Below are 24,536 nucleotides of genomic sequence, written 5' to 3'. Positions count from 1 at the left end.
AAAGTGGCATACGTAGTCCTCCCCCTCCATTTTATGCTTGCACCAATTCTACAAGGTAGGTTAGGCTGAGAGATTGTGACTGGATCAGTGTCACCCAGTAAACTTCATGGTCAAGTAGGGACTAGAACCCTGGTCTCCCAGTTCCTAGTCTGACACTCTAACCACTACAATGCACTCATTCTCCAAAATACCAGTTTTGTCTTTTGCTTCCCTCCATTACTTGGCCACCCACCTTCAGGGCACCTCTGCCGCCTTTTCTGCCTTTTCTCAGGGCCTGTAGTCCTGCAGGCGCCTCCTTTCCACAAGCGTTACTCCACTTGAATGAGTAAACTGCCTCGCTGACAGACACAGCCTGTGTCCATAGCTGTCAAGTTTTCCCTTTTCTCGTGAGGAAGCCTATTCATCATAAGGGAATTTCCCTTAAAAAAGGGGAGAACTTGGCAGCTATGCCTGTGTCAGCTGTTGTGAGGTGAAAGGCACGTTGTGGAAACATGCCAGCGCCATTGGCGGTTTACAAAACGGGGCCACCAAAATAAAAACAGGTAGGTAGCCGTGTTGGTCTGAGTCGAAGCAAAATAAAAAAATTCCTTCAGTAGCACCTTAAAGACCAACTAAGTTTATATTTTGGTATGAGCTTTCGTGTGCAGGTATCTGAAGAGGTGTGCATGCACACGAAAGCTCATACCAAAATATAAACTTAGTTGGTCTTTAAGGTGCTACTGAAGGAATTTTTAAAATCAAAACAGGATGCTTCTCTTGTCTCAAGGATGCTTCTCTAGGAAGAAGCAGCATGCTGAAATGGGAGTCCTGTGCATTTTCTTGTCCTCACTCTGGTACTGCTGACGGCATTGCTTTTATTCTCGTTTTGTGGGGAGGGGTCAGAGAGAACTGGAAAAACAGGATTGAGTTACAGTATATGTGAAAAAATGTGCTGAGGATATCATAGTAGTCTTGGTAAAATATGGGCAGGGATCCAAGGGGAGTGGCTGGTAATTGTGTTTCATGACCCCTGAAATCCCTCCCAGATATCTCTCTCTCTCTCTCCCTCCTTTTATCTAATTAGCAAAAACTGCCAACATGGTTTCAGGTTTTTCCTCTGCATTCTTTTGGAATGAAAACTATTGGTTGCTGAGGCTACCAGGTTCCTGCACAAGCTGCTGAAGTCTGCTTTTGATGCCATGGAATAGTTTTTTTGTCCCTTGAGCTAAATATTTCTCATGCAAATTCCTAGGTGCTTGGAGTATATTTCTCAAGTTACCGGCACTGAATCTGTGAAATAGTGGCTTGACTAGGGGAAAATACTTTTGACCTGAAATGTGAACCCTATTAGGGCCTGGGGCTCTTAAATCATTGGTTTCTCCGGGCTCTCATGGATCAAACAATACAGTCTTGTGATGTACGTGTGGAATCAGAACAGCTTTAAATGTGTGCGTTTTTGTGCATTCATGAGCGACCCAGGGTGGCTGTATATACAGCGGTACCTCTGGTTAAGAACTTAATTCGTTCCGGAAGTCCATTCTTAACCTGAAACTGTTCTTAACCTGAAGCACCACTTTAGCTAATGGGGCCTCCTGATGCTGCTATGCCGCCGGAGCAAAATTTCTGTTCTCATCCTGAAGCAAAGTTCTTAACCCGAGGTACTGTTTCTGGGTTAGCAGAGTCTGTAACCTCAAGCGTCGAATGGAAACCACGGCGGTTTTAGATAGGGTTTTTTTTACTTGCAAATTTTTAGAATTTTTCCGTTTCCAATGCGTTCCTATGGGAAATTGCATTTCCAATGGTGCTTTTCGACTTACAAATTTTTCTACCTATGAAGGTGCCTTCGGAATGGATTAAATTCGTAAGTCGAGGCACCACTGTCTCTCTCTCTCTCTGTGTGTGTGTTTGTGTGTGTATGTATATTTGTATATTTATATATTTGTATATAAATAAGGGACCCAGGTGGCGCCATGGGTTAAACCACAGAGTGTAGGGCTTGCTGATCAGAAGGTTGGCGGTTCGAATCCCCGCAGCGGGGTGAGCTCCCATTGCTCGGTCCCAGCTCCTGCCCACCTAACAGTTCGAAAGCACATCAAAGTGCAAGTAGATAAATAGGGACCGCTCCAGCGGGAAGGTAAATGGCGTTTCCGTGCGCTGCTCTGATTCGCCAGAAGCAGCTTTGTCATGCTGGCGACATGACCCGGAAGCTGTCTGCGGACAAACGCTGGCTCCCTCGGCCTATAGAGCGAGATGAGCGCCGCAACCCCAGAGTCGGACACGACTGGACCTGATGGTCAGGGGCCCCTTTACCTATATTTGTATATTTATATATTTGTATATTTTATTTATTTAGGGTATTCATGCACCATTTAATCCTTAGCATTTCTAAGTGGTGTCCATAAAAATAAACCATACAGAAAACAAAGCAGTAAACACAGAGCACTGCCTTTAAAAACCAAGGGTGGGTTTCTTTCTCCCACAAGCAGATCACAAGTAGCCCGGGTGGGTCCAGCCTATAGTTCCCCAGTACCTGCATATCCCCCTTTTCCTTTGCCCCAGGGAAGTACTCCTGGGGTGTGGCCACTTAAGCCACAGGCTTTCTGTTTCCCTGTGTTAAGGAGCCCAGAGAGGGAGGGAGGGAGGGCACTGGAAAGCAGAGAAGCCGGTTTGGGCAGGGAACTTGTCCAATCCACAGCTCTCATCTGTGGGACTCTGGTTATTCATTACTTGCCAGCAGGTGGGTGAGGCTGTCTGGACTTGCTGCCTATTGGGTACGAAGGTTATGCTGCTTCTCTGTCGCTGGTGTTTAGTCAGCAGAGTCCCAGGGTGAGGTGCGGGGAGAGCGCAAAGAAACTGAACCCTGGGGAAGGGGGGGGCACGCCAAGAGGAACATGTGCACCTTCCCAGAGGCAAAGAGCCTCTGGTTCCCCAGCTGGGAATATGAGGACTACAAGTCCTCCACCAGGAAAGGAGATGGTGCCAGAGGAAGTGGCCAGAACGGTGATTGTGACTGGGACAACAAGCGCAGGAGCAGGGAACTGTACGGCACCACCAGGTCAGTGGGCAGAGCCTGTGGTCACTTCAGGAAGGGGGAGATCTGGTACAGAGACCGCGAAATGGCCAGAGTCTGCAGGGACTGTGGGGAGGAAGGCGGACAATATACTGACCGAAGGAGGAGAACCAGGAACAAGGTGTACGAGGAGCACAAGGCAGTAGGCAATGGTCACCTGGAGGAAGCTGGCTACTACACAGATAGTGAGAAAGCCACCCGAGCAGCTTGCAGGAAGCCCTATAGCTGGTATCAAGATGGCTTTTACGTGGATGCTGGCATCAAAGCCTCGAGGAACGTGCACAGGTGGGGTGCGAACCACTGGAGAGAAAGTGGCAGCGACGATGACTATGGGAAGGGAGATGGTTGGTGCACAGCTGAGCAACGCTTGGATGCAGACTTTAAGAAGGCAGGTGACAGGTACGTGGAGTACAGCGGAACAGATGGGAAATGCCATGAGGAGGAGGAGGGCCAGTATGTGCTGCGTGGAGACCTCCTTTACGATGCCCAGAATTCAGGGAGGACATTTGAGAACATCACTGTGGATTGCAGAAACATCTCTGCCGGTCAAAAAGACCAAGTGTCCTGGCCGTTAGGATGTGAGCGCAGCAGTGGGGGGTTGGCGCCTGCCTGTGAAATGGCCAAGCCACGTAATGCGGTGGACGAGGACTCTGGGGCAGCAGAAACTGTGGCTGGCCAGTCTGGAGTGCCGGGACTGCAGGTGTGGAGAGGTGGATGTCCAAGGACACGCGCAGGGCGGTCAGACTGGAGCCTGGACTGGGAGGGTGAAGCCTGGCAGCGGAATAGCTTGTACCGGCGCACGGCTCCCAGTGCCTTGAGGCACTACGTCAAAGAAAAGCAAGGTAGGTTGGACAGGGGGAAAGGTGCGGTGGTGATGAAGCTACCTGTGCTTGGATTTCCACGCCAGCCAGCCCCATATGAACAGCAGGGCTTTGGATCACAACAGGCTGCCTTGTATGGTATCAGGCCATTGGTCCATCTAGTGCAGTATTGTCCACACTGACCAGCAGCGGCTCTCCAAGGTTGCAGGGAGGGATCTTGCCCATCCCTACCTGGAGATGTTGAGGATTGAACCTGAGATCTTCCGCAGGTGTTCTGTCATTGAGCTACAGCCCTTCCCTACAGCAGCATTTGAAAAGAAAACACCTGTTATGTCAATCATCTGGAATATTATGAAGCTTAATTGTTGTTTTCTCTGTGCGTGCTAATTGACAGCCTTCTCCTTAGGCTCTCCTTTGTGGCTGTGCCTTGTTTTCCCCCTCTTGGGCTGGGCATTTGCCAGTTCAAGTCCCTTATGCCAGGAATGTTTGTGCCGTTTAGTTAGGTTTGCAATGTGCTGTTGCCCTGCCAGGGGCTCCCTGCTATGCTCCCTGCCCAGGTGTGAGCCTGGCTTCCTAGATGCTCAGGTTTCAAGCACAGGGTTAGATCCTAGGCAGCTCTTTGAAACCAGCCTTTGCATCTCTGTTATGCTGTTATGTGGTACAAGAGTTACTGCAGAGCTTCTAAGCTACTTCTACTAGGGCAAGTGCAAACATGGCCATACAGCACTAAGAAACCAAGGGACAGGCTGTGCACTTTCCTGGTATTTTGTGGAGTGACACTCACGTGCAATTCCAGAAAAGTGCAGAATATGTCCGAGTGGGACACTCTTGCTGCAAGAAGTCTTGCTTTAGTGTCCCTTGGTTTCTCAGTGCCGTGTTGCCATGTTTGCACTTGCCCTAATAGGAGTGGCTTACAGGCTTTGCAGTAACTCCTGCATATTTGAGCTAGCCATTTCAGGAACATAGAAAGCTGCTTTCTGCTGAATCGGACCATTGGTCCATTCAGCTCAGTATTCTCTACTGACCAGCTGTAAGATTTCAGACATGGGTCTCTCCCAGTCTTAGCTGAAGATGTTGTGGATTGAGCCTGGGACTTTCTCCAGGCACAAGAGATACTCTACCCCTGAACTGCATTTTGGCGTGGTTAGTTTGTATTCCTTATGAAAGGTGGCTGAATTGCAGTGGGACACATTTCTTGTTGGGTTCTACTCCACATCTCAAGCCAGCAGCATCTTACAGCTTCTGTGGAAGTCGCCTCAGGTCAAGCAAGGTTATTGTTTTTTCCTGTGTTCAAAAGCATCAGGAACCACCCAGTTGTGTTCTTCAGCAATTATGCTGAAATGCGGGGTGTATATGGAGTGTTGCAAATGAATGTTGTTGCTGTTATAGCACCATCAGTGTGAAGATTGCTTAACTTTAGCAAAAGGGAGGCTCTTTCCCTCTGGGTTTGCACATCCATCGCCCTCCCCAGCAGACTCTTTTTGGCCTTTAGAGTAGGAAGACAAAACTTGGCACCGTGGAAAACTGGTGGGGCAGGCTTGTTGACTTCTGAGCTGTTAGTGGGAGCCTCTGCTGCTCAGTATTCCTGCAGCCTTGTCATCAGCTGGACCCTGGGCTAGAAAAGGGAAAGCAGAGTTAGCTGTCATCAGGCAATTGATAATCTGTGCTGTGGTTAAACCACTGAGCCTAGGGCTTGCTGATCAGAAGGTCGGCGGTTCGAATCCCTGTGACAGGGTGAGCTCCCGTTGCTTGGTCCCAGCTCCTGCCAACCTAGCAGTTCGAAAGCACGTCAAAATGCAAGTAGATAAATAGGAACCGCTACAGTGGGAAGGTAAACGGCGTTTCCATGTGCTGCTCTGGTTTGCCAGAAGCAGCTTTGTCATGCTGGCCACATGACCTGGAAGCTGTACACTGGCTCCCTCTGCCAATAATGCAAGATGAGCGTGCAACCCCAGAGTCGGTCACGACTGGACCTAATGGTCAGGGGTCCCTTTACCTTTACCTTACTGTACTAATAACAAAAAATCTGAGCTAAGATATCCCAAATTCAGCTGAAATTCCAGTTTTAAAAAACTGAATTTTGCATGCAACTGTATACATATTAAGCAACTTTGTTTATTGGGGATCATTTATAATGCTTCAGCTAGTCACTGGGGAGTGCTAAATAGCTACGGATAAAAAAGTTTATTTTTATCGGGACCTTCAACCTTGCCTTTGCAGAACTTTAGATGTCTGTGGCCTCTTCTCACGGGTGGGATGTGTTTGTTAGAACTATTTTGTAAAAAACTTTGAGACAACAAACTACTACTACTACTACATATGAAGGACACAGACGTCCCAATCACTTACTACTTAAAGTTTTACTTGATGCTCCTTCCCTCTGTTCAGGCACATGAAAGTTTATTTTAGCAGTCTTAATGTCTAGAAAATGCCTTTAGAAAAAAAAAACCCTTACTTTAAAGGATGATGGAAATAATCAGGGTGTTTAATTTGGTGGCCAAACCAACTTCTGTACTTGGCAGAATAAGCACAGACCTTGCTATCTTGGAGAATCTCTAGGGAGTAAAGCCGGTGGCCCTAGCAGGGAAGAGGGGGCTGCTGGCTGGTGGTGAGCTCAGCAGATAAGGAACCCACAGTAAACAGCGTGGAGATTCTGTGTATGGTTGGTGGATGCAATAATTTGTGGGATTTGTTTGATATGCTGCAGACACTGTCATATGCACTTAACCACATGAACTTTGGCTCCTGACATTCTTCAAGGGTGAACAAAAGGTCAGAAAACAGACACACTTACAAGAGAGTATGCAATACACTAATTAAAGGTAAAGGGACCCCTGACCATTAGGTCCAGTTGTGACTGACTCTGGGGTTGCGGCACTCATCTCGCATTATTGGCCGAGGGAGCTGGCATACAGCTTCCAGGTCATGTGGCCAGAATGACAAAGCCGCTTCTGGCGAACCAGAGCAGCACATGGAAACACCGTTTACCTTCCTGCTGTAGTGGTACCTATTTATCTACTTGCACTTTGACATGCTTTCGAAATGCTAGGTTGGCAGGAGCAGGGACCGAGCAACGGGAGCTCACCCCGTCGCGGGGATTCGAACCGCCGACCTTCTGATCTGCAAGTCCTAGGCTCTGTGGTTTAATCCACAGCACCACCCATGTCCCTAATGCACTAATTAGAGCTGTGCAAATAAGGATGCTGGAAAACTAAGTCCCTAAGCCAAGCATAAGGAACTTTTGGCCCTCCAGATGTTGCTGAACTACAACTCTCATCAGGTCCAACTAGCATGGCCAATGACCAGGGATGATGAGAACTTCAGTTCAGCGACATCTGGAGGGTCAAAGGTTTCCCACACTTGTCAAATATCTCTTTCCCCCCTATCCATTCAACCCTCCCACTGAACAAATATGCTGAATGTCTGATATCCAGGCTTGATTAATGCTGTATGTAAACACGTGGCTTGGATATACTTTGGGGAGCCATAGCTGACTAAAGCTTCCTGGTACCTATTTAGCTTCCACATGTTATGTGTGCTCACTGAGAGAAACACAGTGAATAAGTGACATACCATAAGTGGCTACCGGTATTTACATGGCAAGTCTGTCTTGCTGATTAAGTTGCATTTGTATAATGCACCTTTTCCTGCTGATCTGAGCAATTAAGGAGAGCTGGTCATGTTACAAAGGCCTAATCAGGCTGCAGGGATCATAGTTTAGGTGCCATAGATCAGTGGTCCTCAACCTTGGGCCTCCAGATGTTTTGAGACTACAATTCCCATCATCCCTGACCACTGATCCTGCTAGCTAGGGATCATGGGAGTTGTAGGCCAAAAACATCTGGAGGCCCAAGGTTGAGGACCACTGCCATAGATGACGGTGCTTGGTTGTGAGAACCCCAAGAGTACACTCAAATGCACATCATTTGGACAGTGGGACTGGTATGTGAAGCCTACTCAACACATTTTGTTCAGTCTTGTACAATCTTCTCTCCAGGATTAAGCTCAGTTGCTGCAAGAGCTGGGTGGGCATTTTGCTAATTAGCTGGAACTTATGACCTCACAAACCCACCTTCTTGTAATTCCCTTCCTGGAGCAGCTTTTCAGCTCTTAAAAAATGGGGAGGGTGGTGAGAGTTACCAGTAGGAGGGAAATGTAGTTTTAATTGCATAAATATACAGTACGTAAGATGCTTTAGCAAAAATAAAGGCAAATAGCCTCACTGGAAACATAGGAGGAAGAGGTGCAAGTAAGGAGGTTTCAGGGGGTCATTTCTTCTGAATTTTGAAACAAACAAATTCTGACTTGCACTTCCATAGGCAGATAATACAATTATTCTTCTGTTTTATTAATTTTCTCCAAATTCAATGATGCAGCCCTCTGATTTTGGATAAAATACATAGTGAGGCGAACATTTTAAGGTGGAATGTGTACTAAAATACCTATTTTGTGAGGGAAATACATCCAGAAATAATGCACATTTTTGTGTGATAAAATAATAATAATCACAGATTGACATGGAAATGGGACAGACTTGTGAACAAATATGTGCTATGCAGACATAGAGAAGAAATAGATGCATCCCTCACTTGGTACAAAGCCAATGACTGAATCAGTGTTTGAGTTGCTGATATGTATGCCTGTCAATTGCTTTATGAATGCAGGAGGAATGCCAGCCTGGCTCAGTGGGAGAAAAATCATGCCAAGTTTGTTTGTTTGTTTGTTTTAAGTTACATTTGTGCATACCTTTAAAAAAAAGGCAGGAGGAAAGGGATCGTATCCTGCCTTGCTTAGAAAGAAGTTCTTCAAAAGAGAGTTGGTGGTCTTGCCTGTCAGCAGCCCCTCTTCTCCATCTCTGTCTTCTTTGACTATCAGTTATAGTCAGAAAACTAGCTTCAGGCTGCATGATGACCTCAGTCTTTGCTTCAGGCTACAAAAAGGCAGAGGACAGCCTCGTTGCCAAGATTTGCCATGTCATGCATTTTGTTGAGGGCTCATTACATATGCTGCATGCTTGAGGTATTAAAACCATGGTAGGATGCACAGGGGACACGGGTGGCACTGTGGGTTAAACCACAGAGCCTGGGGCTTGCCAATCAGAAGGTCAGCGGTTTGAATCCCCGCGACGGGGTGAGCTCCCGTTGCTCGGTCCCTGCTCCTGCCAACCTAGCAGTTCGAAAGCACGTCAAAGTGCAAGTAGATAAATAGGTACCGCTCTGGCGGGAAGGTAAACGGCGTTTCCGTGCACTGCTCTGGTTCACCAGAAGTGGCTTTGTCATGCTGGCCACATGACCCGGAAGCTGTCTGCGGACAAACGCTGGCTCCCTCGGCCAATAAAGTGAGATGAGCGCCGCAACCCCAGAGTTGTCCACGACGGGACCTAATGGTCAGGGGTCCCTTTACCTTTACCTTAGGATGCACAGAGTGTAAGGGCTGCACTAGCGGAACTGAACTTTCCCCATCTCTCATCTCCCCTGCAGCACGCCCCCCCCCAACTAAGCTCTGGAAGGTTATGGGGCACTGGAGAAGATTTGGGGGGCACATTGGGGGAGGAGAGGAAATGTAGCTGCTGCTGCTACACCAGTGCTGGTTCTGCTCTGGATACAGCCCTCTGTGTTTCATGCTAGGCAGATCCCATTGTGAGGAGCACTGCATTTCTAGCTGGCCTTCCCTTTAGCTTTTCCCTGCCATGCCACCCAGCAAGTTCCAGAACCACCAGAGTTATCTTGATTTTCTTTAAGCAAGCAAATTGATATCTGCAGCCTGAGGTACAGTTCTCCCCCTTCCGATGTTTGCATAGTGTTTAGGCACTTCTTAGTCATCCATTGCTGGAGGAAAAATGCAGAAATGGTGATTGGTTCTCCCCGTGAGCAAATTGGTGCAGCCCTTATCGGTCCTTGCTAGACTAGCCAGTGGAAGTTGGCAGTTTTAATCTTTTCTCAACTAAAATTTAATCCTTCCTTAGCCGTCTGTCCATCTGGCTCTGCACTGTTTATATTTTTCTGTAACACTTCAGTAGTCCAGCCTGGCTACAAAAGGCCCAAAGAGGTTAATGAATATAATGCTTAAGTATAATGCTAAGTTCTCCCACTTCCTGAAACAATCAGATATCCAGAGGCAGGGTTACAGGGTTTAGTTTCCTTTGGAGGCTTATGCTGCCTGTAATCTCTTTATATACTAATATACAAGCACAGGTTTTGTAAACAGAGAAGCAGGTTCCTCAAAACAGGCTGCATCAAGCTCCAAGAACAAACGTGTGGACCCCTGCAGCTTTCACAGTAGTCTCCATCCAGCTCAACTCCAGCTTTAACTGACTTTCTTTTTCCCATACTCGGACATTGCTTCTCTCACTCTGAAGGGTCTCCCTTTCCAAATGCTGAGGAGAGAGCGTTCCAGCCAACAAGGAACATTCTTTTGTTGAAAGTCCCTGACTATCCATTAGGTTCAGAGATATTGAACCTGTGGCCCTCCAGATGCTGTTCGACAACAACTATTATTCTGTCTATTGGGTCTGATGAGAGTCTAATAACATCTGGAGGTCCACATGTTCCCTGGCTGTCTGGTGATAGACATGCTCACAGTAATCAAGGCAACCAAACTCATAAACATAATTGTGCAGGAAGTGCTCAGGGCTTAAGTTAGTTCTCAGTGTTTAGATTAATGTCAGTTGAGGCCAGCTGAGAATGTGGACATAGCCTATGAATAAGTTGGGGTGATTCACCCAGATGTTGAAAAACATAGGGGCAATATCAAACCTTGTTGTCATGATACACCATGAGGCATATCAACAATCTACCAGTTATGCCATCTGGGACCTTTTCCTTGTGGTTTTTTTAATGATTCAACTCTCCATGGCATGAATAATTCCCAGTGAGTTTCAGAGTTGCCATTCTTGGATAAGGTGATTGTGTTGTGTCATTTGGCTCTGTGAGTTTTTGAATGAAACTGGTGGGCAGGGGTGGGCAACCTGTGACCCCCAGCTTAATTTCATGTAAGTGGCAAGAAGCATAGGTAATGGGGAAAAGGAGTGGCAGAGAGAGGGAGAAAGAAAAACAGGTGCCCCACCCACCTTTGGTTGTGTCCCTACACACTACCCTTCACACGACCAGTATAAGCCCTACTGGTCCCTACATACACCCTGACAGATGTGCACCTGGGGGGGTGTAGCCCAGACAGGGAAGAGCAAGAGGTTTCCCATCTCTGATGGCTTCTAGATACTGCCCAGTTGACCCATGCAGGGCCTTTTGGTGGTCATTCCCCTTTTGTGGAATCCCCTCCCTAATGCATTTCAAACATTGCAAAACAGTTAAAAACACCCAAAACATTTTGAATATCTGAAAAACATTTAAAACTAATAAAATGCAGTTACTGATTTCAAGGTTACTAATGTTTGCTACTCAGAGCTCCTTGGGGAGGAAGGGCAAGATACAAATGTAATAAACAGCAAAGCCCAACTTTGGTCCTGAAATCTCCTTGGTCATTTTGGTGGATCACCTAGGCTTAGAAATAGACAGGGGGGATGTAAGCCTGTTGATTTCTCTCCATCTCTCAGCTGCTTTCAGATACCACTTACATTGGACTTTGGGGTTGTTTTTTATTATCTGGCTCATGGGCTGCCTGACAAGATTGGGAACTGGAGGCATACTTTGCTGTGGTTCTGTTTCTACTTATCAGGCAGGTTCCAGCTGATAATGTTGAGTGACTGCTGCTCTGCCCAGCGGTACTTATTTTGAGAAGTCCAGTCTTTGTGTCCCTCTTGGCTTTGAACATCTACATGAAGCTGCTGGGAGGAGGAGCCAGGGGATTTGGAGTGAACCTGACCTGAGGCCTTCCAGGTGTGGCTGAACTTCCCATAATCCCCAGTGGTTTACCATGCTGGCTGAGGCAGGGTGTTTGAGGCCAGGTGAACTTCCTTCCTGAATGTGGATGGTGAGGACTGTCTGACTGTTGCAAGGAAGAAGAGGGAGTGGGTGACAGAACAGAATATCCTGGAAAGGGATGTGCCTGGCTGTTTGGAACCCTGGAGCATTTTGGAGTGCCTTGTTTTGTTCCAGGTCCCACATGTGCTCTCATGAATTTATTACCCCAGTATCTGAGGCAGGAGGCTCTTGAGTCACAGACCAGGGTGCCCGCTTCAGCTATTTATCAATTGTCTAGTTCTTCTAGATGCCTCCCACTGTAGTCAGTCTCTCCTGAGGCTGTTTTTCGTTTTTTGCTTTCTCTTCTCTTTTGCTCCACTGCTGCAAGGCAACAAAGCAGCCAAGTCTGAAACAGAAACTTGCTTTCATTTGGAAATGGCGGCAGCTTGTGTGTCACACCAATGGAATGTCCTCTGTCCTCTGGGTCATGGTTTCCATGCGCTGGCCAGATGCCCTGGGAATTTCTTTCTGCAGAGGCAGCAGCGGTTACTGTGACAGGCTGCCGCACTGTTTCTGGGTACTTACGCACCGCACAGCCTTGTTGCACATTCCAGCAGGGCCACACCTTCTTGGCCTGGATTTCGCAAACAATGCACCTGCTATTGGGTGCTTGAAAAAAGGAGGGAGGTGAGTGAGAAGAGGGTGGGCAGGGCAGTCAGTCAGTGGCAGAGGCAGCAACAACAGGGGGCTGCTCCTGCTTGGGCCTCTGAGGAACCCTGTTTGCACACACACACACCCAGCAAAAGAAGACAGCATGTTCTTGTCTGGGTCAGGAGACTCCACCAGCTTTTTGTTTAGCCAGTGAAATCTTTCCTAGGTTCTTCCAGTAAAAGGGATCTGCTTTGTTTTCTACTGCCTTGTTTTCTGGCAAGACACCTGTGCCATCAAGGCAATATATCGTGCAATGATGAGCAAATCTGCACCTGTTTATTAAGCATGCATCCTGATTTGTTTGCAAGGAGACTAGACGATGTTGGCTCTCCATTCTGATTTGTTTGCAGGGAGGTTAGATGATGTTGTATCAAGCAAATGTTGTCCATGCTTTCCAGCTCATGCTGCTGTCACTTTGCTTATCGCAAGAAGCGGGTTTGTTGTGCAGTATGTGATTGAATCCCGTCCAAAAATAGTGATAGCTCAGAAGCACCCTGTCATACAGCCATCAAAGGCACCAGAGCCAGTCAGATGAAAGGCAACTTGGAGGCATGTTCTCCCTCTTGAAAATGTGAAATATCTTGGGGCTTGGAAGGAGAAACCCTGCAGTTCTATGTGTAGCACTGACACACGTGCACCCAGGTTATTGCTAGGCACTTAAAGTAAGGCATAGGCACACAACACAGATTTGTGCAAATTTATATGTACAGTACAGTGAAATTAAGGAAGTGGGTGGCTGGAGTCTCATCAGTACTGTCCTCTGCTACACACCCCAACCACTCTGTAAGTTTTTGAGGGGAGTGGGGACAGGAGAGATGCAGCCTGCTGCAAAATACCTGGGGTTTGGGCTCCCTGAGCCAGCCACTAACCCTGAACAGCTCATCTGGTTAGAGTGTTGTGCTGATAATGCCAAGATTGCAGGTTCGATCCCCATATGGAACAGCTGCATATTCCTGCATTGCAGGCAGTTGGACTAGAATGGTCTTCAAGATCCTTTCCAACTCTACAATTCTATTATTTTATGTCAATGTCCCTGGGCCCTTTTGAGGAGAGGATTGTGGCTTCTCCTCCACAGCTACTGAAAATCTTTTCGAGGACCTTGTGGGGCACAGAATTCTTTTGCCTATCTGTGCCACTCCTCCTATGAGCTCCCAGATACAACAGTTTCAGCTGTTGGCTCAAGAGCTAGCACTGATCTTATCATGCAGATAGTACCTGTACCAGAGAAGCATGATGGTGGGCTGTAACCTTCGCTCTGGATGGAATTTAGTGCCTCCCAGGGGAAGAGCCCAGATACCATGACTACAGATCCTGGGGCTACAGAACCAAAAAGCAGCCTGCTCTGGTCCCATCCACCAGCCCAAGGGCTGCTGGGTTGTGTGAGCTTGGGAGCGCATGTGTATTATTGCAACCTGTTGTAAGCAACCTTGAGAATCGTTTGTTTGAAAGGTATCTCGGCCCCTTATTTTGAAGCTATGGAAACAGGCCCAGGAGTGGTGGGAGATGCAAGGTTTGGTGCAGGTAAGCAAGTTGCTGAGCAAGTGAGGAACAGTCCATTGATGAACAATGCGCCTGTGTAAAGCACACTGTAGCACTGTGATGCCTCAGTGCCTTGTGAATTCTGCCCTTTTGGGATGGCCTTCTTCCAGCCCTTTGTCATACTATTGTGGAATGACGCATTAGCATTTTGGGCTGCCTCACTATGCACAGCAGGCTTGTGGTTGAAAGGGCATGCATGTGTGTTCCTCTGCCAAGAACAGTGTTTGTCACACAGGCAGTGGGAGTGGGACTTAAAATGCATGCTGATCAGCTTCCAGCCCAGGGGGAACAACAGCCCAGCCAGTAGCTGAGACACAGAGATGGGCTCAGCTCATCAAAATTCAGCTCATGCTAACAGAATCGTGAGATCTGGCACCCAAATGCGGGTGGGGGACATCAACCCTGTTCATTGTGCCAGCTGATTATGTGCCCATTGGGGTTGGCTTTATTTGTTTACCTCCTGTAAACTGTTGAGAATAAATGCATGTGTGTTTTTTAAAAGACCAGTTTAAAAGCAGAGGCAATGGAACATCTTCATCTCATATGAACAAACAAAAGTACGTAATCTCTTTGATTTTAGGGAGGGAGATATATCGCTGTTGAGAAGTGCTTGTTTTGCAGGTGGTGGTGTCATTTAGTCGTTTAGCCGTGTCCGACTCTTCTTGACCCCATGGACCCCTATGGCACACCAGGCACTCCTGTCTTCCACTGCCTCCCAGAGTTTGGTCAGACTCATGTTGGTGGCTTAGAGAACACTGTCCAACCATCTCATCCTCTGTTGGCCCCTTCTCCTAGTGCCCTCCATCTTTCCCAACATCAGGGTATTTTCATTCTCATGAGGTGGCCAAAGTATTGGAGCCTCAGCTTCAGGATCTGTCCTTCCAGTGAGCACTCAGGGCTGATTTCCTTAAGAATGGATAGGTTTGTTCTACAGGTGGAGGGGTTCAAAATATATAATGGAAGGGGTTAATTGGAAGGGAAGAGGGAAAGCTTGTTCTGCTTGATAAAGTTTTCTCCAGCAGCCACAGAGAGAAATGCATGCTTTCTGTTGGCATCCCTGCTTACTTCTGTATTGTGAATTGCTTGTTTGCTTAACCAAACATTGCACAAGTGTCTCTCTCTCTCTGTACGCGGTGGTTGGAGCTGATGGGTCACAAAGGAATGCTGCGGGGAGAGGAAGAATCTGCTGGATGTTTTCCCTTTAAAAAAAGAGCAAATGCCTGGGAAATGCCAGGCCCTGGGGGTTGCTGGGCCCCAGGAATCAGCCTGTGAAGCTGAGCCAGGGGGCTGGCCGGAGTCAAGACAACAGCAGGTGAGCTAGAAAACCAGGAGCCGGCTCTGCCCTGCCCAAACTTCCACGAGCTGCTCCAGACTGGATGGGCACCTGTTTTAGTCGCCTCTTCCCAGTTCCGATTCGATTCGCCCTGGGAAGAGGGCTGCTATTGCCGCCTCCCGGGCAAGCAGCCACGCCCTCGTTGTGCCCCAGATTTGGTAGTGATTGCATGGAAGGGCAAAGTCGGCAGTGGGTCACGAAGACGCAGCGCTGTTTTGCTGCTGCTGCCGCCAATTTTCCGGCCTCCTCCTCCTGCCGCTCTCTTTTTTTTAGCTTTGCCTTGCGCTCCCAGGGGTGCAGAGCTGTGCAAGGACTTGCCTAGCACCTGGTCCCTTGTCTCCCGCGCCCTCGCTTTTCCCTCGGCGCAACAGCTCAGCTGCCTACCGTAGCAGGTTGGCCTTCTGACCGCACCAGACTTTGCGCCAAGAACCAGCCCGGGGGACTTTACGAGCGCAATCCGGAGCGGGCAGCCAGACTGGGGAGGCGCCTTTGCAAAAAGGAGGGAGGGTCCTCCTCCACTCCGGATTCCCAGTGCCGGGCTTTGGCTCTGCTCGGCCCCGGGTGGCCGCTCCTTCCCTTAAGACCATTGAGATGCTAATACCCGAAGTGCTGGGAGTCCTGGGCTGGGCTGACTGGGGTCAAGCTTCGTCTGTCTACCCTGCCGATTGCGTACGTGATGGGCCCCCATCTGGAGCAGCAGCAGCAGGTGGGCCCGGGGATGACTTCTGAGATCGGCTTGGTGAGGAATTTGGCGAGGGACTGGCGGGCAGGGGTCGGAGATTGGTTACGGTTGGGGGTCCCCCTCTCGATCCCTCCCCAGCTGCTGCTCTTATCCTGCGCGGTGCTGGATCGGAACCGATCCTCTTTCTCCAGCACCTGCCTGGACTACTCTTACCCAGAGCCACGCCCCCTCTTCTCCCCTCTCTCCTGCCGCCGCGGGGAGAGAAGTCCCAGCCTTAGCCCCGCGGACGCGGCATGGAATGCTGCCTCTCGAGTTTGCCGCGAGTCCGCAGCCGGCGGCAGGCCGGGAGGACGAGAGCTTGAGCCGCGCATTGCTGCCTCTTGCACGATTTTCTGCATAACTCCCCCCTGTTGTTTCCTGATCGACGCCTGTCGCCTTCCCGAACGCTTTGTGTCCCTGCCAAAGGGGGCTCTAGCTGTCGAAAGTTCACCCGGCAGTGCTCTTGTATACAGAGCCCTTGTTGTTGTTGTTGTTGTTGTACTACTGCTACTACGGACTTCATTGCTATTGTGGAATGAAAGGTTTGCTCCAGTTCCTTCTTAACTTGCGCTTTTCTTAACCCTTCCCCATCGCGTGGTTCTAACAATGGCTAGTAGCTCCCCCTCCCCTTCCAGTGGACGTGTGTGCCTTTGTTTAAAAAAAAAGGCAAGGCACGCAAAGTGATTTGAGGACTGGGGATGTATTCTGGCTTAGCAGATGGTTGCAATATATATATATATATATATGATAGGATCTCGCGTTGCCCACGTTGCCCATTCTCTCAAGTCTCCTAGACAACAGTGGTGTGTTGAGTCTTGCAGTAGTAAACACAATTTTAGTTTTACTGGATCAAACCGATGACCCATCCAGCTCCATTTCCTGTCCCCCAGCAGCGGTTGATAATGACCCAGTTGCTTCAAGGAGCTTTGCATGTCTTCCTCTTGTGCTATTGCAGTAGGATGCTCTGCCTGTCCGTTCAGAAGTAAGCCCCCTGGAGTTCCGTGGGACTTACAGGTTGAGTGTGTATAGAACAGCAGCCTTGAAGTACCTGATTCCAGTCCATGGGCATGTGAAAGAACCAGGAACATTCTTTCCCTAAATAAATCGTGAGCAGTAAGCCCTATAGGTTAAAGTGACAGGTGAACAACTCTGCCTGTGAAGATGTGGTGAGCATTTGCTCTAATAGCTCTCACTGTTTTGAAATTTTTGTTAGCTTGCTTGGATCCTTTACAAACTCATACTGTTGGTGATTATGCCTTCTGGTGGTAGACAGTTCCATAGGTCAGCTGCGTCTGAGAGATGCCATGTACTAATTCAATTTTTAACTGGCGTATTGTATCATTCTAGAGTGATGTGAGGAAATGAATAAGCTCCTTAGTGTATTTTCTTTTTCCAGTCTTCCTATGCCAACGCAATGCTTAAGTAGAAAGGCTTAAATTGAACTTTGTATGCTTCAGAATAAAAGCTTATACTCTTACAGTGCAATCCTATACATGTGTACTCAAAAGTAAGCCCCACTGTGTTCATTGAGGCATATGCTGTATATTGCAAGCTAAGTGTGTATAAGATTGCAACCTTAATCCTTCTTTTTGAGCCTGAGGGTTCAAACCTGTATGCTTCCTTGAGAGTAATGCCTGTTGAACTTTGTGTACCTCACTTCTGAATAAAAGGATTGGGTTGTGAGGAGTTCTGATCTTTTTCTCACACCGTTTTTGTATGACATACATTGCAGACTCCTGCCTATTGCTCTTATCTAATTACCGGTAGTTTGTTTACAACCAGTGTAGCCTGGGGTGACCGAAAAGTTGTACGAGGGGGGGCAAGTATTGTTTTAAAAACATTTTTCAAATTACCTCAAATGTTGGGAACAAAATAAGCTGGCATATACCAGGTCAGTCCATTGGCCCATCATTCTGGCAACAGCTTTGTAGGGCTTCAGACAGTCAGACAGGATTTTCTCTCGGCCCTACTTGGAAATGCTGCAGATTGAAACTGCCTGTGAAGTCTGTGGTCTGCCACTGAACCACAACCCCTCCCTCAGATATTCTACTTGCCTTGCAGTGGCTGCAGTGCATTGGATTTATTTTTATTTTTTAACTGAGCAGCCCACAATTATTGCACAATCTTAAGTAATGCAGGTGAAACTCAGAAAATTAGAATATCGTCGAAAAGTGCATTTATTTCAGTAATGCAACTTATTATTTTTTATTTTAATTTTAATTTATACAAATGCTTTGTTTTGGAAATTCCACAGTAATAAAACAAATAGTTACAATAATACAAAAATAAACATCACTAGTACATTTCATTAATTACATTCCATTTATAATTGACCCGCCTAACGACAAATAATTACAATGACAACAAATAAAGGCTTGATATAGGTTGCTTTGCATGTCATGCATCTATCTCATATACGGTATTGGTTTTACCTTTTAAGTTGCGTTACTGAAATAAATGCACTTTTTGACGATATTCTAATTTTCCGAGTTTCACCTGTATTAATTAACCCAGGGAGAAATATGTAGGACATAAAAGCATGTGTTTAAAAAAAGTGTTGGTTAGGCAGCCTCTCTTCTGACTGGCTCCATCATCACATGCCCCTTTTGGAGGACTTGTACCTTCCACAGATATCGTAGCCCTGACTTGTGGGATGTGTGGCCATGCAGCCGTGTTCATTCAACTTGATTACCGCTTTGTCCAACCTAGAGGGTAGCCAGTGTGGTGTAGTGGTTAGAGTGTCAGACCAGGACCTTGAGAGACCAGGGTTTGAATCGCCGCCCTGCCATGAAACACTGGGTGACTTTGGGCCAGTCGCTACCTCTGTCTAACCTACACCACAGGGTTGTTGTGTTATTAAATGAGGAAGAGGACCACCTACACCACCTTGAGCTCCTTGGAGAAAGAGGTAGACTATAACTGCAATAAACCCGTAAGTAGCACAAAGGCAAGGAGGAAAGTTATTTCCATTTCCCCTCTCAATTACGTGCCACTGCCAGCTAGTCATCACTGGCTGAATACCCTGTCCTCAGAAGGTGGGAGACTTGCCGGAAACATGTGGGTTTTATTGCTCGTGTCTTTCTGGCACTTTCCTCCTACCCTGAAGCCAGGAGTGAGGAGGCTGTCCAGAACTAAAAGGCTCTTTCATCCACGAGGAAGACGGCTGATAGTCATCTGTAGGCTGGATTTGGCCCATGGACTTCCAGCTAGCCACTGCTGCTTTATAAGGAGCTGTTGGCTCGGATGCTCTGTCCTGATCACATCTGCTTCTCTTTCAGAAATGACTCTGCTCTCCTCCCAGCCGGCATCACTGGAGTCTGCGGCCACTGCAGCCACCACTCCTAACCCAGAGCAAAGGATGTTGGAGAAGAGGGCAAAGGTCATTGAAGAGCTGCTGCAGACAGAGCAGGATTACATCCGGGACCTTGAGATGTCTGTGCAGATGGTCCTGGTGCCGCTGCAGGAGGCACAGGTGGGAGTGGCCAGTTTGTGGCAGCCAATGGGGGGCTTTCAGTTGGCTTTTTTTTTTTGCCAGGGATGGGGTGTGACTTAGCAATATTTGGAGCCATTGGATATGGAGGGTTGTGCTTAACCAGAGATATCTGCCTTTAATTCTAAGCATACTGTCTCTCAGCCTAACCTACCTCAAAGGGTTGTTGTGAGGAGGAAAGGGGGTGCTATATGCACCCTCGACTCCTTGGAGGATAAAAATGAGATAACAGAATATTGTGCGAAATGGAGGTGCTGATGGATAACGTTCCCCGGAAGGTGTGATGGGTGCACAGAACAACTGTTTAGGTCTGGGATAGAGAGTCTATGCCCTTATTGAATTGTATTAATCATTTTGATGAATGGTGTTTTTTATATTTTCTGATGATGATGATGATGATGATGATAACAATAATTTATTATTTATACCCCGCCCATCTGGCTGGGTTTCCCCAGCCACTCTGGGTGGCTTCCAACAGAAAAATAAAATACAATACTTTATTAAACATTAAAAGCCTCCCTAAACAGGGCTGCCTTCAGATGTCTTCTAAAAATATGGTAGCTGTTTTTCTCTTTGACATCTGATGGGAAGGCGTTCCACAGGGCGGGTGCCACTACCGAGAAGGCCCTCTGCCTGGTTCCTTGCAACTTGGCTTCTCACCAAGTTGAATTACTGTATATTCCTGTGTATAAGACTACTTTTTAACTCAGGAAAATCTTCTCAAAAGTTGGGGGTCGTCTTATACGCCGGGTCGTATTTCTTATACGGCGAGTATATCCCAAACTCTATATTTTAACTGGAAAAGTTGGGGGTCGTCTTATACGCCCAGTCGTCTTATACGCTGGAATATGGTACTATAACTTCATTGGTTTGTTTTAACCATGTTGATGAATTTGTTGTTTGTTTTATTTTATGTTACTTTGTTTGATAGTACAGCGATTGTAAGGTTTATTGTTTTTTATTTATTGTTTATTGTTTTGCTATTGTGATTCTTGTGAGCCACTTTGAGCTCAGCGTTTGTTTTTTTGCAAAAGGCGAAACAGAAATATTAAGTCGAAATAAAACCTGTGGCTCTTCAGATGCTCCTGTCATCCCTGACCATTGGCCCTGCTGGCTGGGACTGATGGGAGTTGGAGTCTGGAGAGCCACAGGTTCCCCATGTAGGTGATGCTTAGGAACTGGAAGGGCTGCTTTCAAGCCTGTGGGTGCTCATGCTGGCAGTGCTGGTGCCAGTTTGTGTATATACTGGGATGTCACTGGGCATCAAGACCTGGAGAACTCTGGTGTTCTCCAACAATGTTTTGTGTCTTCAGAGAGAAGGAAAGCTGCCAAGGACTAGCTCATTTGTGTGAGCAGGGTGTGTCCTTGGGAGCAGCCTATCTGTAAATAAGAGTCCTCTGTGAAAACAATTTCCTTTTGCTTCAACACACTGCCTTGCTTCCTAGGTGCCACAGGTAGACTGCGAGGGGCTGTTTGGGAACATCCACGGCGTCATTGCCTTCTCTAAGCAGTTGCTGAGCACCCTGAAAGCTGCAGATGCTGTGGGTAGGTGCTTCACCCAAAACATTGGGGCATCTCTGACCCTAGGAATAAGAGTGGAGCAAAGGATGCTGGTTAAAGTGGTCATAGACAAAGGGAAAAGTTCAAGTGGTCTATTCCAACAAGCCCAATGCCTGGGCCTGACTTCGCTTTGTTTCCTTAATCTATAATCTATAATCAGGCCTCTATAGATTATAATCTATAATCTGACTTCCTTTTGTTTCCTTAATCTATGACCAGGCCTCTTCTTTTGTGGTCTCCTGGCTTCAGTAGGGCTGGGATAGAGTCACTGTTCCTTTGCCTGCCTACAGCCTGATCTATATGCAGGGGCGGAGCAAGAGGGGGCAGGGGCACACACCCCTGGAGGGGGGGGGACACACCGGGCCCCGCCCCCGCGATCACAACTCCAAAGCCGGCAGGCCGAGAACTAGCGCAGTGGCGGCGGCTGACTTGCTTGCTCGCTCCCTCGGCCTGCCGGCGCCTGCTTGCTTGCTTTTTTTTTTTAGCGTTTTTCTCGGCGGCAGCGCTGGGCCCTGGGTGGCAGGGGCGGGCCAGCGAGGCATCACGCTTGTGATGTGATGCCCCTCCTCGCTGTCCCGCCCCTCCCTTGCTCTGCCCCTGCCCAGCGCCGAGAAAAAGGCTTTTTTAAAAAAAGAAGAAAGAAAGCAGGCGTCGGCAGGCCAAGCGAGGGAGCGAGCAAGCAAGTCAGCTGAGCCACTGCCGCCGCGCACCGAGTGAGTTCTCGCTCTGTCGGCTCATCCTTTTTTGTTGTTTTCTGCCATGCTGAGCCCTGGGCAGAGAGGCGAGGGGGCGGGCCAGAGAGGCACTGTGACGCCCCGGCTCGCTGGCCTGTCCTCTATATGTCCAGTCTGCTGCTACGCCCTGCTCGCTGGGGGCGGGGTTGTGATGTCACGACCCCACCCCTGGGGGTGATGCCGCCCCAGGTGTCCTAGGGGCTAGCACCACCCCTGTCTATATGGAGACTGGCATATCAAAGTCCATTAAAATAAGAGGTTAAGCATGCCTGACTCTGCACAGTACAGCCCAAGGCAGCCGTTGCACCATCTTCTCTGCTTGCAAGCAAAAGTAACTCCATATGGCTTGAGCAAGTGAATCAAGCTACGTATAGGGAAAGGTTTTTTAATGGGTCACCAGTCAATAGGACATGAGGCAATCATTCCTTCCTGCTTTAGGGGCTCTAAATAATAACAGTTGCCTAGCCTTCAGCCTGTTCTTGGTTTCTCGTTTCATGGTGTCCAGGATGGAAGAGGGGGAAGCAATTTGCTGGTGGGTGTAAGCAAAACCCACCTTCATACTCAAGAGCCACATGCATTTGCATTTGTTTATTTTTATTGATGACCCAATAACACAGTTCTCTGAGCAGCTCACAAAGATAAAATGATGTAATACCGTATTAAAGATCACGGCGCAACTGCAGTGTAACAATTTCCAGCAGGAAGTGACATAAAACCCAAATATGCAGTAAGTGGGATAAAAATTCCAATTTTAAAACCTCAGTTTTTAAAAACCTGGGGAATAAGATCTTCATCTGGTGTTGAATAAATTGTAACTAAGGTGCTACTCACCTCACTTTACCTGCCTGGGCAACGTGAAACAGGTCCACTAAGGTTTGGGCAGGTAGATATCAGAGGAGGCAGATCTTTGGGGTGTCCTGATCCCAAGCCCTTGAGGGCCTTATACATAGGAGTATCTCTCAATATCAGTATAGCAATGGGTATGTAAAAAGGCAGAGAGATGTGTTGTTGGCCGCCCATGTGTAAGTGTTGGGTGACACCCTGTCTGCTCCCCCATCCTTCTGATTTTGCTGCAGTGTGGGAAGGGAATATTGTTACTGGCTGGCCATTAAGATACATTTCCATCAGGAAGAGAGCTGCTGAGTGACATGTGCCTTTTCTCCCCTGAAGGGCCAACATTCCTGGCATTTCGGGCTGAGCTGGAGGATGTGTACAAAGTCTACTGCCAGAACCACGACGAGGCCATCGCCCTTCTGGAGGCCTACGAGAAGGATGAGCGGGTCCAGAAGCATCTCCTAGAGTCCCTGGAGAGCCTCAGGTGAGAGGGCAGCTGCCCGGGCTCTTTTCTCTCAATCCCACCCAAGTGCTGTGCTCTTGACACAGAGGGGTAATTTGGCCCTGATCCCCTTTCCTTCCCAGTTAGGGCAGAAGAACCTGCTTGTTTGTCACTGGACTCCACTGGTTTGTGCTGGGAACAGAATTTCAGATGCTGCCCAACCACTGAACATTTCCTCCAGACATGACCCTCAGCCAAAATAGGGCAGAAGTGTGGAAGCTGTGGCCCTCCAGATGTTTTCGGTCTCCCAATTCCCAGCATGGTCCATGGTCAGGGATGGTGGGAGTTGTAGTCCAGCAACATCCTCAGCTTCCCATTCCCCCCCAGGTTAGGAGTTTCCTAGCTTGAGTGCATCTAAGGCTGTTGCTTAGAAGGTGGAGATGGCAGCAACCGTTCTAATGCTTTTTCTTATCTTATTTTTTTCCTGTCAGGAGTCTGTACACTGAATGGTAAGTGACCATTTATATACCATCAGTCTATTTCTTGCTTTTCCCAGTTATGTTCTGTGCTTGATTTCTCTTTGCTGTCCACACCTACCCACAAAATCGTCTTCTTTGGCAATCACTGGTAGCCGAGTAAGATTGTCTTCCATAAACACAGTTTTAACAGTGAGTCCGTAAGTGACTGTGGATGCCAATTCTGGACCCACAAAATATGTACAGTACGAGTAAGGGTTTGGGTCAATCAATCAAATCTTTATTACGGTCATAGACCAGCATACAAGGGTTTGGGTATTTGTGCATATCTCTATCGGGGGCAGGAGCAAGTAGCATGTCTGGGAATGGGGTTTGTTCTTCCTACAGGAGTGGGAAGAGAGGGCTGTAAGAGATTGTAAGGAGTTAAGACTGCTGTGACCATCTTGGCCTGCTCAGGATGGGGAAGAGCTGAGTGAGACGTGGGGCAGGAATGTTACTAGGCTGGCTGGCTTTTATGCAACAACTAGCCAACCATCCAGGTATTGTGAGTTTAGCTAGAAGAGGATGAAGAAGTGACTGTTTGGGTTGAATGAGATGAGCTGGTTTTATGTTGTCTGATTTGGGGGAGGAAGACTGGTGGGATGTGTCCAGCCTCAGTATTTGTCCCAGTGTATTTGTTTAATAAATGTGTAGGCTGCCTTTCAAAATATACTGTATATTCCTGTGTATAAGACTACTTTTTAACCCAGGAAAATCTTCTCAAAAGTCGGGGGTCGTCTTATACGCCGGGTCGTATTTCTTATACGGCAAGTATATCCCAAACTCTATATTTTAACTGGAAAAGTTGGGGGTCGTCTTATACGCCCAATCGTCTTATACACCGGAATATGTGGTAAATATCTTTTCAAGGTAGCATAGGTGATTTAGTAAAAGCATTTTTAAACAAAGCATCTCACATGTGCACACA

General features: G+C 47.7%; 1 protein-coding gene across 4 annotated transcripts in view; it reads left to right on the top strand.

Moving 5' to 3' along the window:
- The window catches only part of DNMBP (dynamin binding protein), a 53,814-nt gene that overhangs the window by 22,705 nt on the left and 6,573 nt on the right, over nucleotides 1–24,536 (top strand). For 2 of the 4 annotated variants that reach the window (XM_035133837.3, XM_035133839.3), the window contains 4 exons: nucleotides 19,312–19,505; nucleotides 20,969–21,068; nucleotides 22,988–23,135; nucleotides 23,585–23,602. In XM_035133837.3, the coding sequence (XP_034989728.3) occupies nucleotides 19,312–19,505; nucleotides 20,969–21,068; nucleotides 22,988–23,135; nucleotides 23,585–23,602 (460 nt within the window). Of the gene's footprint in view, nucleotides 1–2,740; nucleotides 3,892–19,311; nucleotides 19,506–20,968; nucleotides 21,069–22,987; nucleotides 23,136–23,584; nucleotides 23,603–24,536 lie in introns of those variants that run through there. The other 2 variants (XM_088670705.1, XM_035133841.3) reach the window with 2 other exon arrangements.

Source organism: Zootoca vivipara, chromosome 5 (assembly GCF_965207765.1).
Source record: "Zootoca vivipara chromosome 5, rZooViv2.hap1.1, whole genome shotgun sequence".
Lineage (NCBI taxonomy): Eukaryota > Metazoa > Chordata > Lepidosauria > Squamata > Lacertidae > Zootoca > Zootoca vivipara.
This window is presented reverse-complemented; position numbering and strand designations above follow the sequence as displayed.